The sequence below is a fragment of the Nerophis lumbriciformis genome, linkage group LG16 (genome assembly GCF_033978685.3).
Source record: "Nerophis lumbriciformis linkage group LG16, RoL_Nlum_v2.1, whole genome shotgun sequence".
Classification (NCBI taxonomy): Eukaryota; Metazoa; Chordata; class Actinopteri; order Syngnathiformes; family Syngnathidae; genus Nerophis; species Nerophis lumbriciformis.
Window position 1 is genome coordinate 37764599 of NC_084563.2, and position 17500 is coordinate 37782098.

The 17500-nt window shown below is 40.9% G+C and overlaps 1 protein-coding gene across 1 annotated transcript in view; it reads left to right on the forward strand.

Moving 5' to 3' along the window:
* maml3 (mastermind-like transcriptional coactivator 3) overlaps positions 1 to 17500 on the forward strand; it is a 355263-nt gene that overhangs the window by 317067 nt on the left and 20696 nt on the right. Inside the window, exons 4-5 of the mRNA XM_061977103.2 lie at positions 2428 to 2691; positions 11111 to 11186. Coding sequence (XP_061833087.1) covers positions 2428 to 2691; positions 11111 to 11186 — 340 coding nt within the window. The remainder of the gene's footprint in view (positions 1 to 2427; positions 2692 to 11110; positions 11187 to 17500) is intronic.

Consider the following 17500-nt stretch of genomic DNA (forward strand, 5'->3'; position numbering starts at 1 on the left):
ACATGCAACAGGTGATGTGTCGTGAATGTTGTCACAACTTGTTTATAAAGTATTTAGTTTGTTTACTGAGGTGATCACTCGTCCTTCATTTAACTGCAAACTTTATCAGTGTTCAAATAACATCAATACTAGCTATAATGTTTTGTCATCTCATCGAATTGAACGCAGGCTGTGAAGATTGTGTATTCGATGTGAGAGGTGTCACTCTTTATTTTTGTTGGCCAAACTGTTGTACTGATAGGAGGCATTGGAGAAGAACAAAGCTTGTTTATTTGACTTTAACCAATTAGCCAAACTGCTTTGTGTTTATTTTGATATCAAAAAGTAAACACCAGGTTTTTGTATATTACTTGTGTTTTTTGTGTGTTTTTGACATCACATGGACAAAGATAAGACCTTTTGGAGGAAAGTTCTGTGGTCAGATGAAACTAAAATTGAGCTGTTTGGCCACAATACCTCAGCAATATGTTTGGAGGAGAAAAGGTGAGGCCTTTAATCCCATGAACACCATTCCTACTGTCAAGCATGGTGGTGGTAGTATTATCCTCTGGGTCTGTTTTGCTGCCAATGGAACTGATGCTTTACAGAGAGTAAAGGTGACAATGAAAAAAGAGGATTACTTCCAAATTCTTCAGGACAACCTAAAATCATCAGCCCGGAGGTTGGGTCTTGGGCGCAGTTGGGTCTTACAACATGACTGTATGTATATATATATATATATATATGTATATATATATATATATATATATATATATATATATATATATATATACACAGCTCTATACTCTCGGCAGGGTCCTTGAAGGTGCATGGGAGTTTGCCCAACCAGTCTACATGTGCTTTGTGGACTTGGAGAAGGCATTAGACCGTGTCCCTCGGAAGTCCTGTGGGGAGTGCTCAGGGAGTATGGGGTATCGGACTGTCTGATTGTGGCGGTCCACTCCCTGTATGATCAGTGTCAGAGCTTGGTCCGCATTGCCGGCAGTAAGTCGGACACGTTTCCAGTGAGGGTTGGACTCCGCCAAGGCTGCCCTTTGTCACCCATTCTGTTCATAACTCTTATGGACAGAATTTCTAGGCGCAGTCAAGGCGTTGAGGGGATCCGGTTTGGTGGTTGCAGCATTAGGTCTCTGCTTTTTGCAGATGATGTGGTCCTGATGGCTTCATCTGGCCAGGATCTTCAGCTCTCACTGGATCGGTTCGCAGCTGATTGTGAAGCGACTGGGATGAGAATTAGCACCTCCAAGTCCGAGTCCATGGTTCTCGCCCGGAAAAGGGTGGAGTGCCATCTCCGGGTCGGGGAGGAGATCTTGCCCCAAGTGGAGGAGTTCAAGTACCTCAGAGTCTTGTTAACGAGTGAGGGAAGAGTGGATTGTGAGATCGACAGGCGGATCGGTGCGGCGTCTTCAGTAATGCGGACGCTGTATCGATCCGTTGTGGTGAAGAAGGAGCTGAGCCGTAAGGCAAAGCTCTCAATTTACCGGTCGATCTACGTTCCCATCTTCACCTATGGTCATGAGCTTTGGGTTATGACCAAAAGGACAAGATCACGGGTATAAGCGGTCGAAATGAGTTTCCTCCGCCGGGTGGCGGGTCTCTCCCTTAGAGATAGGGTGAGAAGCTCTGTCATCCGGGAGGAACTCAAAGTAAAGCCGCTGCTCCTCCACATCAAGAAGAGCCAGATGAGGTGGTTCGGGCATCTGGTCAGGATGCTACCCGAACGCCTCCCTAGGGAGGTTTAGGGCACGTCCGACCTGTAGGAGGCCACGGGGAAGACCCAGGACACGTCTCCCGGCTGGCCTGGGAACGCCTTGGGATCCCCCGGGAAGAGCTGGACGAAGTGGCTGGGGAGAGGAAAGTCTGGGCTTCCCTGCTTTAGGCTGCTGCCCCCGCGACCCGACCTCGGATAAGCGGAAGAAGATGGATGGATGGATGGATGGATATATATATATATATATATATATATATATATATATATATATATATATATATGCTTTATATATATATATGCTTTAGAGCCCCTGCCTCGAAAGAAAATTATGTTTGCCTTGGTGCCCTTCTAACTTGCTTTGGTGCCCTAAAATATGAGCACTCCTTTAAGGCAACGCTTGCCTTGACCTTAAAAAGTTAAAATTCCAGGTCTAAATATGTCAATGTCAGCTTAAGCGAGCACTTTTTAATGATTATAAGAACAGAGTGGACCAAGACTTGATGAGTTGATCAACACTCACTGGTTGTCGGCATAACCGGGATTGATGTACACAGCTTCCACTTCGAAAGGAGAACAAAGTAGTTTACTCAGTCGGAAAGTGAGCAACCGTAGATTTAAATGAGTCAACTTTAGAAGTGTGTAATCTCAAATTGACTTTATGATGGATTGATAAGAATTTATGAATAATTGTTGTCATCTTTTTGCTGTCCCTGCAGGAGCAAGGCGTGGTGGGAATGTCCCGGCCACCCGGCGCCATCCCACCTCCACACCCCGCAGGTGGCGTGGCCTCAGGGGTGGGGCCCAACCAGGGCTCGGGTCCACCTCCGGGCTACGTGGGCAACCAGCAGCAAGCGGCCATGATGAAACAGATGATGGCGATGGAGCAGGAGAAGAGGGTGCAGATGCACATGATGGAACAGCAGAAGCAGCAGCTCTTCAGAGAGCAGAGGCAGCAGCAGCAGCAACTTCTGGCCGAGCAGGTCAGCTCTTAAACTCAGACTTTCTTAAGATTTTCATCATCACGTCTGTACATTCCTACATGTTTGTGTCTGCAACTCCTACAAGAGCAGCTTTGTTCGCTCGTCTTCCGCATTGTTGTCATTCATCCATTCATTCAGGCAGTCATTCATTCAAACTGGGCTATCATAAAACCGTTTTAACGGCAGTAACTCATTTATTTATTCAACACATTAACGCGTGATGACAAGCCACACTTCTCACAAAAACATAGCAGACAAGCAAGATGAGCCAGCCGGCTCTTTAGATTTTATTACCAAAAGAACAATAGTGTTTGAGTTCCACCATGCTCAGTGTCACGGTGCCATGACATTTTTTGCAGGTGCAGCCAAAAAAAGTATTTATTGCGACACAAGGGGAGCTTAGTTGGAGCAGTAAGACTCTCAAAGTATGAACAAAAACAAGAAGGCGGGCTAGCTCGGAAGCACATCTGGCACCACGTGGAAACTCGCCAAAGGAATGTCAGGGTATCAGCGGAATATTGAAAAGTCTGAAAGGGTCATATCATGCTGTTTTTTCTACGTGTGAAACACTTCCATAAGATGTGATGGTGGTCCTTTGGTCAAAATGTTGCATAGATTGTGTTTTACAGACAATCCTCAAGTCGCTTTGTCTCCTCAGGATCTGCCGTTTTATGGTTTTATTTACGTGCCTCCACATTGACAGCGTCTTCTCCCCGTCAGCCATGTTGTCGTTTTTACCGCTTACGTATTGCGACCACTGACGGATGTACAGTAAGTTAGAACTTTTCGTTACTTTATATTACAAATGGCAACAGCGGAGGATGCATGTGCATATACGAGCCAGTCTGCCCTGCAACAAGAGGTTAGAGAAAAAGAAGGAGCTTATTGACTACAACTGAATTAAAATGGCAGACTAGCGCAAAGCTCTTTGAGGAAACTTCTACCTTATATGGAGATATCCGCTGATGTAATGGTAAATGGTAAATGGGTTGTTAAAATGTAATATCGGAAGTTATCGGTATCGTTTTTTTTATTATCGGTATCGTGGTTTTTTTTTTTTTTTTTTTTTTTATTAAATCAACATAAAAAACACAAGATACACTTACAATTAGTGCACCAACCCAAAAAACCTCCCTCCCCCATTTACACTCATTCACACTCATTCACACAAAAGGGTTGTTTCTTTCTGTTATTAATATTCTGGTTCCTACATTATATATCAATAGAGTCTGCAAGGGATACAGTCCGTAAGCACACATGATTGTGCGTGCTGCTGGTCCAGTAATAGTACTAACCTTTAACAGTTAATTTTACTAATTTTCATTCATTACTAGTGTCTATGTAACTGTTTTTATATTGTTTTACTTTCTTTTTTATTCAAGAAAATGTTTTTAATTTATTTATCTTATTTATAAAAAAAAAAAATTAAAAGTACCTTATCTTCACTATACCTGGTTGTCCAAATTAGGCATAATAATGTGTTAATTCCACGACTGCATATATCGGTTGATATCGGTATCGGTTGATATCGGTATCGGTAATTAAAGAGTTGGACAATATCGGAATATCGGATATCGGTAAAAAGCCATTATCGGACATCCCTAGTTGTACTTGTATAGCGCTTTTCTACCTTTTTTAAGGAACTCAAAGCGCTTTGACACTATTTCCACATTCACCCATTCACACACACATTCACACACTGATGGCGGGAGCTGCCGTGCAAGGCGCTAACCAGGACCCATCAGGAGCAAGGGTGAAGTGTCTCGCTCAAGGACACAACGGACGTGACTAGGATGGTAGAAGGTGGGGATTGAACCAGCACGGCCACTCTCCCAACTTTGACAACTTCGTAACTAAGGCAAAATACTTAAATAAGGGCCTATAATGCTAAACCAACTGTTCTTACCTTTTGGTACTTGTTTTTGTGTATTTGGGATCTGCATAAGTCCCAAAAATGTGAAATCAAACCGTGGTGTAATGCTAAAAGGTCCATACAGGTTTTGGAGCAACATATGTTGCCATCCAAGCAACGTTATCATGGGCGCCCCTGCTTATTTCAGCAAGACAATGCCAAGCCACGTGTTACATCAACGTGGCTTCATAGTAAAAGAGTGCGGGTACTGGACTGGCCTGCCTGTAGTCCAGACCTGTCTCCCATTGAAAATGTGGGGCGCATTATGAAGCCTAAAATACAACAACGGAAACCCCTGGACTGTTGAACAACTTAAGCTGTACATCAAGCAAGAGTGGGAAATAATTCCACCTGAAAAGCTTAAAAAATTGGTCTCCTCAGTTCCCAACCGTTTGCTGAGTGTTGTTAAAAGGAAAGGCAATGTAACACAGTGGTAAAAATGCCCCTGTGCCAACATTTTTGCAATGTGTTGCTGCCATTAAATTGTAAGTTTATGATTAATTGCAAAAAAAAAATGTAAGTTTCTCAGTTCGAACTTCACTGGTTTTGGGTTTTGTACTTTCTCTAAACAAGCCGGTTGAAATTTGCTCTGTCGTGACGTTTTTCACACCGATGACGTCAGCGGATTATCCATATATGGTACAAATTACCCAAATTACTTTGCATGAGTCTGCTATGGGAGTTTGCCATTGTAGTCAATAAGTTCCTTCTTTTTCTCTATCCTCTTGTTGAGGGCTCAAACATGCACAAGCATCCTCCGTATTCTGTCAGTCGACTCACTATGGAAGCGCTAAAAACTACAACGAACATGACGGGGAGAAGACGCTGTCGAAGTGGAGGCATGTAAATAAGACCGCCCACAAAACGGCGCATCCTGAAAAAACTGTCAGAAAGCGGCCTGAAGATGATCTGTAAAACATAATCTATGCAACATTTTGACCAAAAACTACCATTACATGCTATGTAGACCAGAAGGAAGTGTTTTCAATGTAGAAAAAAATATATGACCCCCAGATGTGGGGGGAAATAATAGATTTTTAGATGCATTGCAATTTGGACATGGACGATTATAGAATCGATTAGGAAACGTCAATAATCGATAATCAATGTATTTATTGTAAAGAAAGTAATGACTGCAGCAAGCCACCTCACCGAGAGATCCGACCAGCTTCTTTATTATCAGGCACTTATGGTCCAGTTTTGCACACCTTTTCATTGATTTAATAAATGTGGGAATCAATTTAACTGTTTCTTATTCAACATTAATTGTTTTATTAAAGTTGCAACGCTTATTTAGTGAAACGAAAAGAAATGTAAAACTGCATCAATATACATAAATTAGAGATGCATCAACAATCGATTTTTAATGGAATCGTAGCTCCTTATTCCGAATCGAATCGTGAGGTGGCCAAAGAATCCCACCTCTACTGACCCCTGCAGGTCTCAAAGTCCAAACGGCTCATTCGTAACAAGTATGAAAGATGGCAAGATTACCTGCGTCGGGGTTTTATTTCAAATTTCTGGACAAATGCAGATCCCAAATACAAAAAAACAGGTACCAATAGGTAAGAAAAGTTGGTTTTGCCTAATAGTTTGAATTTCAGTCCTTATTTTTACATTTTATCAAAACCATGTGAAAAGTCTTAAATACGGCTATGAGCGGGATTAAATATATATCAAACAAATGCATAAACTTCAAGCTCACTTTTAAATGTTTCGATTTTTGAGGACACTATTAATAACTACAAAACAGAATTAATTAATTAGCTGTGTAGCCCAGTAATAATGTATTTTAGCAACAGAGATTACAAACCCAAGTTATTAATTTATGTAAAATGTGTAAGTGCATGTTCTACAGACAAATGTAATTTAAAACATTCATACGCACATACAACACTTAAGACCTTCAATATAATAGTATGTGGAATTAAATTATGGAATGGATTAAGCTAAGAAATCAAACAATGTACTAATATGATCCACTTCAAGAAACTCTTCAAACTTAAAGTTTTTACAAAGTACAAAGAAGAAGAACCATTATAAACATTCTGAATGTATTTAATTCATCCATTAATTTTCTACATAATCTGATTTATCTCACCATATGAAATATAACTTACTTCACTAATTAGTATTTATTATTATTATTACTAGGGATGTCCGATAATGACTTTTTGCCGATATCCGATATCCCGATATTGTCCAACTCTTCAATTACCGATACCGATATCAACCGATACCGATATCAACTGATATATACAGCCCTGGAATTAACACATTATTATGCCTAATTTGGACAACCAGGTATGGTGAAGATAAGATACTTTTAAAAAAAATTCATAAAATAAGATAAATAAATTAAAAACATTTTCTTGAATAAAAAAGAAAGTAAAACAATATAAAAACAGTTACATAGAAACTAGTAATTAATGAAAATTAGTCAAATTAACTGTTAAAGGTTAGTACTATTAGTGGACCAGCAGCACGCACAATCATGTGTGCTTACGGACTGTATCCCTTGCAGACTGTATTGATATATATTGATATATAATGTAGGAACCAGAATATTAATAACAGAAAGAAACAACCCTTTTGTGTGAATGAGTGTGAATGGGGGAGGGAGGTTTTTTGGGTTGGTGCACTAATTGTAAGTGTATCTTGTGTTAGTTGTGTTAGTGTAGTTACAGGTTCAATCACCACCTTCTACCATCCTAGTCACGTCCGTTGTGTCCTTGAACAAGACACTTCACCCTTGCTCCTGATGGGTCGTGGTTAGCGCCTTGCACGGCAGCTCCGCCATCAGTGTGTGAATGGGTGAATGTGGAAATAGTGTCAAAGCGCTTTGAGATCCTTAAAAAAGGTAGAAAAGCGCTATACAAGTACAACTAGGGATGTCCGATAATGGCTTTTTACCGATATCCGATATTCCGATATTGTCCAACTCTTTAATTACCGATACCGATATCAACCGATACCGATATCAACCGATATATGCAGTCGTGGAATTAACACATTATTATGCCTAATTTGGACAACCAGGTATAGTGAAGATAAGGTACTTTTTAAAATGTTTTATAAAATAAGATAAATAAATTAAAAACATTTTCTTGAATAAAAAAGAAAGTAAAACAATATAAAAACAGTTACAAAGAAACTAGTAATTAATAAAAATTAGTCAAATTAACTGTTAAAGGTTAGTACTATTAGTGGACCAGCAGCACGCACAATGTGTGCTTACGGACTGTATCCCTTGCAGACTGTATTGATATATATTGATATATAATGTAGGAACCAGAATATTAATAACAGAAAGAAACAACCCTTTTGTGTGAATGAGTGTAAATGGGGGAGGAAGGTTTTTTGGGTTGGTGCACTAATTGTAAGTGTATCTTGTGTTTTTTATGTTGATTTAATAAAAAAAAAACAAAAAAAAACGATACCGATAATAAAAAAAACGATACCTATAATTTCCGATATTACATTTTAACGCATTTATCGGACATCTCTAATTATTACTTATGGAGTATATTGTGAATACATTGAGAACAGGAAGTGAACAAAAGTTTTAGCAGCTGCTATGTAAAGGAAAAGGGGGAGGATGAAATAAACTCTGCTTCTTCCTACTCCTTTTCGAACCTGTTGAATAGAGAAACTGGAAATTGTGATGTATCATGTTATATGCATGCATGTTCGAAATAAACACAAACTCAACTCAACTGTATCTGTGGGTCTAGTACAAACAAGTTCATGTGTGATTGAAGCCGGTGGATGGAAACGTATAAAATGTTTTCACCGATGTCACAACTGGGATCAGGACCCGGTTGTGGATCCACATGATGGAGGGCAGTGTTTGTAAACGTTGCGGTGAAAGTGAAAATCCAGGACAGGTCTGTGTCAAATGATGCTAGAAGACCACAAACACCTGCCGACCGTACAAGGATCAACTTACTATCAGTTTGTGAATGGGTGAGGACACTGGAAATATGTGAATGTCACTTCGTCATGCTGAAGTAATAATGAGTTCTTGTTTATTTGCAACATACAGTATTAAAAAAACAAATCACTAAAAGCAGGTGAAAATGTATTCAATGTGAAATACATTGCTGCTCAAATGTGAATGTTAGACACTTTCAGTCCATAATCGCCTTCTTCCTTTTTAGATAGTTTTTCTCTCCTTCTCTCTGACTTCATCAAAGGCTGACATTCCCCTTCCCCTTCTTCGTTTTGTCTTGTCTTTAACTTTCTTGTAGCCTCTCCAATATATAGATAATGGAATTGATCAACTGGCCTCTCAACGAAATTGACAAGATCTCAGGTTTGGGGGAACCTCTCTGTTGTAGCTGGACATACGACAGACGAGAGAAGCTGCGGGCCTGGCGACCTTTTCAGTCGAGAATGTTGAAGGTACCTACCTATTTGGAATCATGACGACACGACATCTGCCGATTGCAGTAAGCGTTGCCCTGGTGTATCAACAAACTGGAAGAGGCTAGCAGTCGTTCAAAGTACTCTGACGCTGCCACAAATCATTGGAGGATGCGGGCAGAGCTAACAGGCACTTAGACTTTGTGATTTTGGACTACATTGCGAACTTGACAACATCTTGGAAACGCTGTGTGAAAACTTTGAACATTTTAATCTGGATTGTTTTCCCTGGCTGCAAGCGACGTGACAAGGCCGTTTCTTCGAGACTCTCCTTGAAGGACAGTGCAGCAAAGACGCAACAAACTCCTTCACTGTCTCTCACCGACATAAAACTATCACAACAGTCTGAGTGCCCGGAGCTCTGCCCGCATCCTTGAATCCGTTGTGGCAGCGTTAGGGTACTTTAAACGGCTGCCGGCTGCCAGCATCTTCCGATTTGTTGATAGACCAGGACAACGCTTACTCCAATCGGCAGATGTCATGTCGTCATGATTCCAAATAGGTATATATCTTCAACATCCTCGATTGAAAGGGTCGCCAGGCATGCAGCACTGCGCTTCTCCCAAGTGTGTCCAGCAACAATCGTTCCATCAGGACAGGCAGGTACCCTAAAACCGAGATCTTGTCAATTTTGTGTTGTTATCTACTTAACAGCATTCTTCTCTCTAAAAGGCCTACTGAAATGCGATTTTCTTATTTAAACGGGGATAGCAGGTCCATTTTATGTGTCATACTTGATCATTTCGCGATATTGCCATATTTTTGCTGAAAGGATTTAGTAGAGAACATCGACGATAAAGTTCACAACTTTTGGTCGCTGATAAAAAAGCCTTGCCTGTACCGGAAGTAGCAGACGATATGCGCGTGACGTCACCGGTTGTGGAGCTCCTCACATCTGCACATTGTTTACAATCATGGCCACCAGCAGCGAGAGCGACTCGGACCGAGAAAGCGACGATTTCCCCATTAATTTGAGCGAGGATGAAAAATTTGTGGATGAGGAAAGTGAGAGTGAAGGAATAGAGGGCAGTGGGAGCGATTCAGATAGGGAAGATGCTGTGAGAGGCGGGTGGGACCTGATATTCAGCTGGGAATGACTAAAACAGTAAATAAACACAAGACATATCTATACTCTATTAGCCACAACACAACCAGGCTTATATTTAATATGCCACAAACTAATCCCGCATAACAAACACCTCCCCCCTCCCGTCCATATAACCCACCAATACAACTCAAACACCTGCACAACACACTCAATCCCACAGCCCAAATTACCGTTCACCTCCCCAAAGTTCATACAGCACATATATTTCCCCAAAGTCCCCAAAGTTACGTACGTGACATGCACATAGCGGCACGCACGTACGGGTAAGCGATCAAATGTTTGGAAGCCAAAGCTGCATGCGTACTCACGGTACCCGTCTGCGTATCCAACTCAAAGTCCTCCTGGTAAGAGTCTCTGTTGTCCCAGTTCTCCACAGGCCAATGGTATAGTTTGACTGTCATCTTTCGGGAATGTAAACAATGAAACACCGCCTGTGTTATCCGGCACAACAGTCAGGGGGTGCATTCTACGGCGGGGGTGCGTTATCCGACACAACACCTGCCGCAATACACCGCTTCCCACCTACAGCTTTCTTCTTTGCTGTCTCCATTGTTCATTGAACAAATTGCAAAAGATTCACCAACACAGATGTCCAGAATACTGTGGAATTTTGCGATGAAAACAGACGACTTAATAGCTGGCCACCATGCTGTCCCAAAATGTCCTCTACAATCCGTGACGTCACGCGCAGGCGTCATCATACCGAGACGTTTTCAGCAGGATATTTTGCGCGAAATTTAAAATTGCACTTAAGTAAGCGTATTGGCATGTGTTGCAATGTTAAGATTTCATCATTGATATATAAACTATCAGACTGCGTGGTCGGTAGTAGTGGGTTTCAGTAGGCCTTTAAATCTGATCTAGTCCTCTAAAGATATTTCTTCTATCTACTCTACTGCAGATTGTAAAGCTACCATTCCAACAAATTGAAATGATATGTTTATATTCCAATATATTTGTGTGTTTGTGTGTAGCTCCAACAGCAGCATCTTCCAAGACAGATGAGCCAAGGCCAAAGGAACCCCTACCCTCAAGTCAGTCAGTATCAAGGTAAGCAAAACACCAGTAAAGACACAACGTTTATCAATACATTTGGAAAGAGGTAGAATTGGATCTAATTTCTATCAGTGATATTTTTTGTGAACATTTTTAGCTGTCTTTAAATAAGTATATTTTTTTATACACCGGAAGATTTGGCTTTCTAGTAGTACCTCGGTTTTCATTAGTAATGTTTTCCAAAAGGTCTGACAAAAACCAAATACATTTTTCTGAGACAACCCTGGTCCAAATAAAAGAAAGCATCCATCCATCCATCCATTTTCTACCGCTTATTCCCTTTGGGGTCGCGGGGGGCGCTGGAACCTATCTCAGCTACAATCGGGCGGAAGGCGGGGTACACCCTGGACAAGTCGCCACCTCATCGCAGGGCCAACACAGATAGACAGACAACATTCACACTCACATCCACACACTAGGGCCAATTTAGTGTTGCCAATCAACTTATCCCCAGGTGCATTGAGAGCAAAAGCCTTTAAGAGTTAAACTTTTACCAAAGGCAGCAATTAAAAAATGAAGCTTTCAGCACATACTGTACACAACATTGATATCAATAGGCATATTGTGATAAAGAGGGGGAAAACCACACATACTCATAACAACGCGTGCAGAAACAACAAGGCTCATGGCCATGCGGTACAGGGAGCTGTGACCACCAGCCAAGTCTTCAGTGTTGTCACAGTGACTCAAGGCTATCAAGTGCTACTCGCAGTTTGTTTACAACAAACATTAAATCATGAAATGCAACCTTACCTCAGCAAAACGATATATGATTTCCAATTTCCTCGACCCAGCCACACACAAAGAAGTTGTAGACCTGTGTGCTTTTCCAAGTTGTCATCTGTTTTGTCGTGTAGAATGTCATCTGGAGCACCAGGTAGTTCGACATGTCAGGGAACTCGACCGAGGAATAATCCTTGACATCACTCGACAATTCTTTTTTATATTGATTGATTGAGACTTTTATTAGTAGATTGCACAGTACAGTACATATTCCGTACAATTGACCACTAAATGGTAACACCCGAATAAGTTTTTCAACTTGTTTAAGTCGGGGTCCACGTTAATCAATTCATGGTAATAATCAGTGACGTGCGGTGAGGTTCATGGCTGGAACTTAACCGTCTCCGCTCGGGATGGTGTCCTGCTGGCCCCACTATGGACTGGACTCTTACTATTATGTTGGATCCACTATGGACTGGACTCTCACAATATTATGTCAAACCCACTCGACATCCATTGCATTCGGTCTCCCCTAGAGGGGGGGGGTTACCCACATATGCGGTCCTCTCCAAGGTTTCTCATAGTCATTCACATCGACGTCCCACTGGGGTGAGTTTTTCCTTGCCCTTATGTGAGCTTTGTACCGAGGATGTTGTTGTGGCTTGTGCAGCCCTTTGAGACACTTGTTATTTAGGGCTATATAAATAAACATTGATTGATTGATTGAATGGTGAGGCACTGACTTCATCACAGTCAGATTTACAAACATATGAACCCTAAAGAGTATCTTATTCACCATTTGATTGGCAGCAGTTAACGGGTTATGTTTAAAAGCTCATACTAGCATTCTTCCCTGCTTGGCACTCAGCATCAAGGGTTGGAATTGGGGGTTAAATCACCAAAAATGATTCCCGGGTGCGGCGCCGCTGCTGCCCACTGCTCCCCTCACCTCCCAGGGGGTGAACAAGGGGATGGGTCAAATACAGACGACAAATTTCATTACACCTAGCGTGTGTGTGACAATCATTGGTACTTCAACTTAACTTTAACTTTACACATACAAACTGTAGCACACAAAAAAGCACATTTAATAAAAAAAAACGTTATTATGGTCTTACCTTTACTTATAAATTAAGTCCATGCGCCACAACTAAAGCCCTCACTTAAACTTTCCACGTGCAAGATTGAATCTATTTAAAAAAGTGTAACCGAGGGTTTATAAATGTCGCCTATACTGTATGAAACTACAAAATAACAAACACGGAGGCTCCAGTTTACACGAGGACCACTTTATTTACCTTCTTTCAAAAACTTCCGCTCCACTCCGTCTCATCACTTCCGCTCTTAGCGCCTTCAAAATAAGAGCTCAAGGCATATACTGTATAACAGCGCATAACAGGAACTTAACATCACAAAGAGGAAAGCCCATAAAAATAGGTTACAAAAGTTATTTAATAAGAAGCCAAAAAGTGCAAAAACAAAAATGTTCGTGTTGGAGGAGTTATGAATTAGGTACACCTGTTGTCTGCAGGTGTACCTAATGTTGTGGCCCTGCAGTCATTCACAACTCCTCCAACATGAACATTATTGTTTTTGCACTTTTTGGCTTCTTATGAAATAACTTTTTTAAATAGATTCAATCTTGCACGTGGAAAGTTTAAGTGTGGGCTTTAGTTGATATAACAATTCTACGGCAGGGGTGCAGGAGGCGGGATTACTGGAGCCTCAGCCAGTGCGTCTTTTGCAGCCGTTTTATGATCGCTCAGCACAAGAAATACTTTACACACATACAGTTGTTGACAAAATACACTGTACATTATATACCTCAGCTAACTAAACTATGGAAATGTATAATATAATTCATATAGCAATACGGTCTCACTGCACAGCAGGCCAGCAGTTAGCCGAGTCCGGAATCCATGTTGAGGCACTGAGTGACGTGCCTCAACTGGCTGCTGTTCACCGCACCGTCTCTTCTCAGTATTTGAACGGCAAATGTGAAAATTCAGCGATTTTGAATACAAATAATCTAAAACTGGTGAAGTTAAATGGAAAATAACTTTATAGTATAATCACTGGATACATATAACAATTTTTTTTTAAAAATTTCTTTTTACATTTTTTTGCTTTCCATGATGGCAGGTGAGGCCCTGCCTCACCTGCCTTTAGTGACTGCACGTCACTGGTAATAATATAATGTATAGGGAGCTATTCTATTGCATAGTTTTTTGAGTTTTTGGCTCGTATCTGCTTTCAGTGGTAAGATCTAGGAACAATTTCCCTTGTGGATCATTAAAGTTTGTCTAAGTCTAAGTCTAAACCCCTTGCGTACTGATAGTTTGCAAGCTATTTGCTGCACAGTAGCCATGTTGGTTTGGTAGACCACCACTTCGTTTACTTCCGTTCAAAAGTCGCGTGACGGAATACAACCTATAGCAGAAAACACCTGCAATGAGCCAGCGATTAGCTCGCCTTGCAGTTTCTATGTCAAAATGCTGGCACTCGCAACATTCTTTGTCCCAATGGTGGATTATGTTGCAGTCGTGCGCATTTAAAAAAAGGAAAAAAAAGCACTGAGTTGCCAACTTGTGGAGATCTTTGTTTGGGCACTTCATATGATGCTTTGTGGAAAATGTACAAGGATGCAAAAAGCTTTGTGTCCAAACAATCCAGAATAGCGACCACAACATGTTCCAAAACACTTAGCATAGCAAGAAACACATGCAATGATCCAACGATTAGCAAGAGCTGCAGATTCTTTATCAAAGTTCTAGAACTCGCAACTTTCTTTGTCCCCATAGTAGATTATTTTACTGTCATACGCGATAAAATAAAAACGGTCTACATTAAAAGGCATTGTTCGGCAAAGGTGATAAAGTAAAGTACTTTTTCACAAAAATTGTCCGATACTGATCGGTGACCGATTGATTGGCATATTTCGAGAAGAAATACAAGATACAGTCAATTTCTCTGGCCAGTCCAGGATACTAAAGGGAGGAGCTGGTTAATGCTCTCAACAGGGAGCACAGTCAGCGAAAAAACTTAACGAGACAAAGTTTAGGAGAATGTTATGTGGTGAGATAGCACCAAAATTAAGCTTTTTGGCATCAACTTGACTCACCGTGTTTGGGAGCAGAGAAAATGAGAATATGAGCCCAAGATCACCATCTCTATTATCCAACAAGGAGGTTTGCTTTGGGACCGTTTCTCTGCTAAGTGTACAAGAAGACTTTGAGACATTTAGGGGCCGATGAGGACATATACCATAGAAGTCTTGCATGAGAACCCCCTGGCTTTAGCCTAAACAATCAAGATGTTCTTGGATTACAGTATTTTACGGATCATAGGGCGCACCGGATTATAAGGCGCACTGCGGATGAGCGGGTCTAGTCAGGTCTATTTTCATACAAAAGGCACACCGGATTATAGGGCGCATTAATGGGGTTCATATATATATTTTTTTTTTCTAAATTGAAAACACTTCCTTGTGGTCTACATAACATGTAATGGTGGTTCTTTGGTCAAAATGTTGCATGTAATATGTTTTACAGACCATCTTCAAACCGCTTTCAGACAGTCGCTTCAGGATGCGCCGTCTTAATTACGTGGCTCACCTTCGGCAGCATCTTCTCCCCGTCATCTTTGTTGTAGCGGTGTAGCATGCAAGGACGGGTATGGAAGAAGTGTCAAAAAATGGAGCTAACGGTTTTAATGACATTCAAACTTTACTTAAATCAATAACGGAGCAGCATCTCCTCATCCGTGGCTCACTAGTCCAACAACAACGCCGGAAATGTGTCCCGTGAAAAACCGGTCGACCGGAACTCTCTAATAACTAAAGTTCCTTGGGTGAATAATGTAAACTCACTACACCAGTATGTTTTAGCGCTTTCATTGCGAGTTTACTGACAGATATAAGTAAGAACTTTACACTACTATATATTATAAATGGCAACAGCAGAGGATGAATGTCCCATAACAAGAAGATAGAGAAAACAAAGAAGCTTATTGACTACGGTGTCTACACGGACTACAAAGGCGGACGCAGGCAAATTTTCAGTACTTGTGCAGATCCCAAATACAGACAAGCAGGTACCAGAAGGTAAGAAAAGTTGCTTTTGCATAACATTGTGAAACAAAACGGCAGATATGTCTTAATTTATACACACATCATAATAATAGTCGTATGTTGAAGCACAGTACAATCCATCAAGCGGTGCGGCTTCATAACTTACCAAAGTCGTACTAAAACATTTTGATAGATTTTTGAGCGCCGTGTGTAATGTTCTATATTTTCAATGGAACATATAAAATGTTGGTGTTGTTTACTTGAGTCATATTGCATTTTACACGTATCTCTTATGTGTGACTGCCATCTACTGGTCACACTTATCATTTCACCATGTACCAAATGAAATAGCTTCGAGGTTGGTAAGGACAACCAAAATTATTCCGTACATTAGGCGCACCGGGTTATAAGGCGCACTGTCGCGTTTTGAGAAAATGAAAGGATTTTAAGTAGACCTTATAGTCCGACATGTCCCTGACCAAAATATACGACCAAGGCAACAAAAGAGTAGCTCAAGAAGAAGCGCAGTAAGATTCTGGAGTAGCCTAGCTAGCCAATCTCTGGACTTGAATCATATAAAGAAATAAGTGAAAGTTGTTGAAACTTTGAGTTGCCAAAGGATAGCCCCTAAACCTTTAGACAGGAGTATCTGTAAAGAGATGTGTGGAACCCCAACCAACTACAAGAAACCTCTCGCCTCACTGCCTTGAATAGTTGTTTTTCCAAATGATACCAATAATTTCCTGCTTCTCAATACTGATACCGATCATTTGTTTGGATTCGTCTTGACAAAAGTCAATATCTTCAACGATGATCATCCATGTTTTATTTCCATGATATCACAGATCGCATTAGTCCTTGGGCCGTCTCAGACAAACCTTTTGCACTTTTCAAATGCTGCGGCGATAGGGAGAAACCATTTTTTGTGGCTGGCTTTGTGGCAACCTTTGTAGCAGCGGACGTCTATATTCGGTTTTTCAAACCCCACCATCAGGGGCGTCACTAGCTTTTAAGGACAGGGGGGGCTTAGCCCCCAGGAGATGCACAGGATGTGAGCGAACGTAGCGCACGAGCACAACACTTCACAAACGGCTAACAAAGACTTAGAAATTATTCATTGTTATTATTATTATTTCAGTGGGTTTATTTTCAATCTGTGTTCAGTACAACAACAAACATGGGTTTGCACAGTGACGTTTTTGTTTACAGCATCAACAAGAAACAATGACTTGCATGATCCTTCAAGATACACTGAAACACAATGAAAGTCATGGCATTAGCCTCTATGTTATTACTTCACAACATAGAGGCTAATGCCACCACTTTCGCTCACAATACAATAATTGTTTGTTCCCAAATATTTTGAAGTTGCACAGATTACATTTTGGGCACATATGTGACTAAAATGGTTGTAAATTCAAGCCCTGGAAATATTACTTAATTACTTGAATTAAAGTCATATCTGGATAGGGATAATTTGGCTTATATATAATATATTTGTATATATATTATGGCA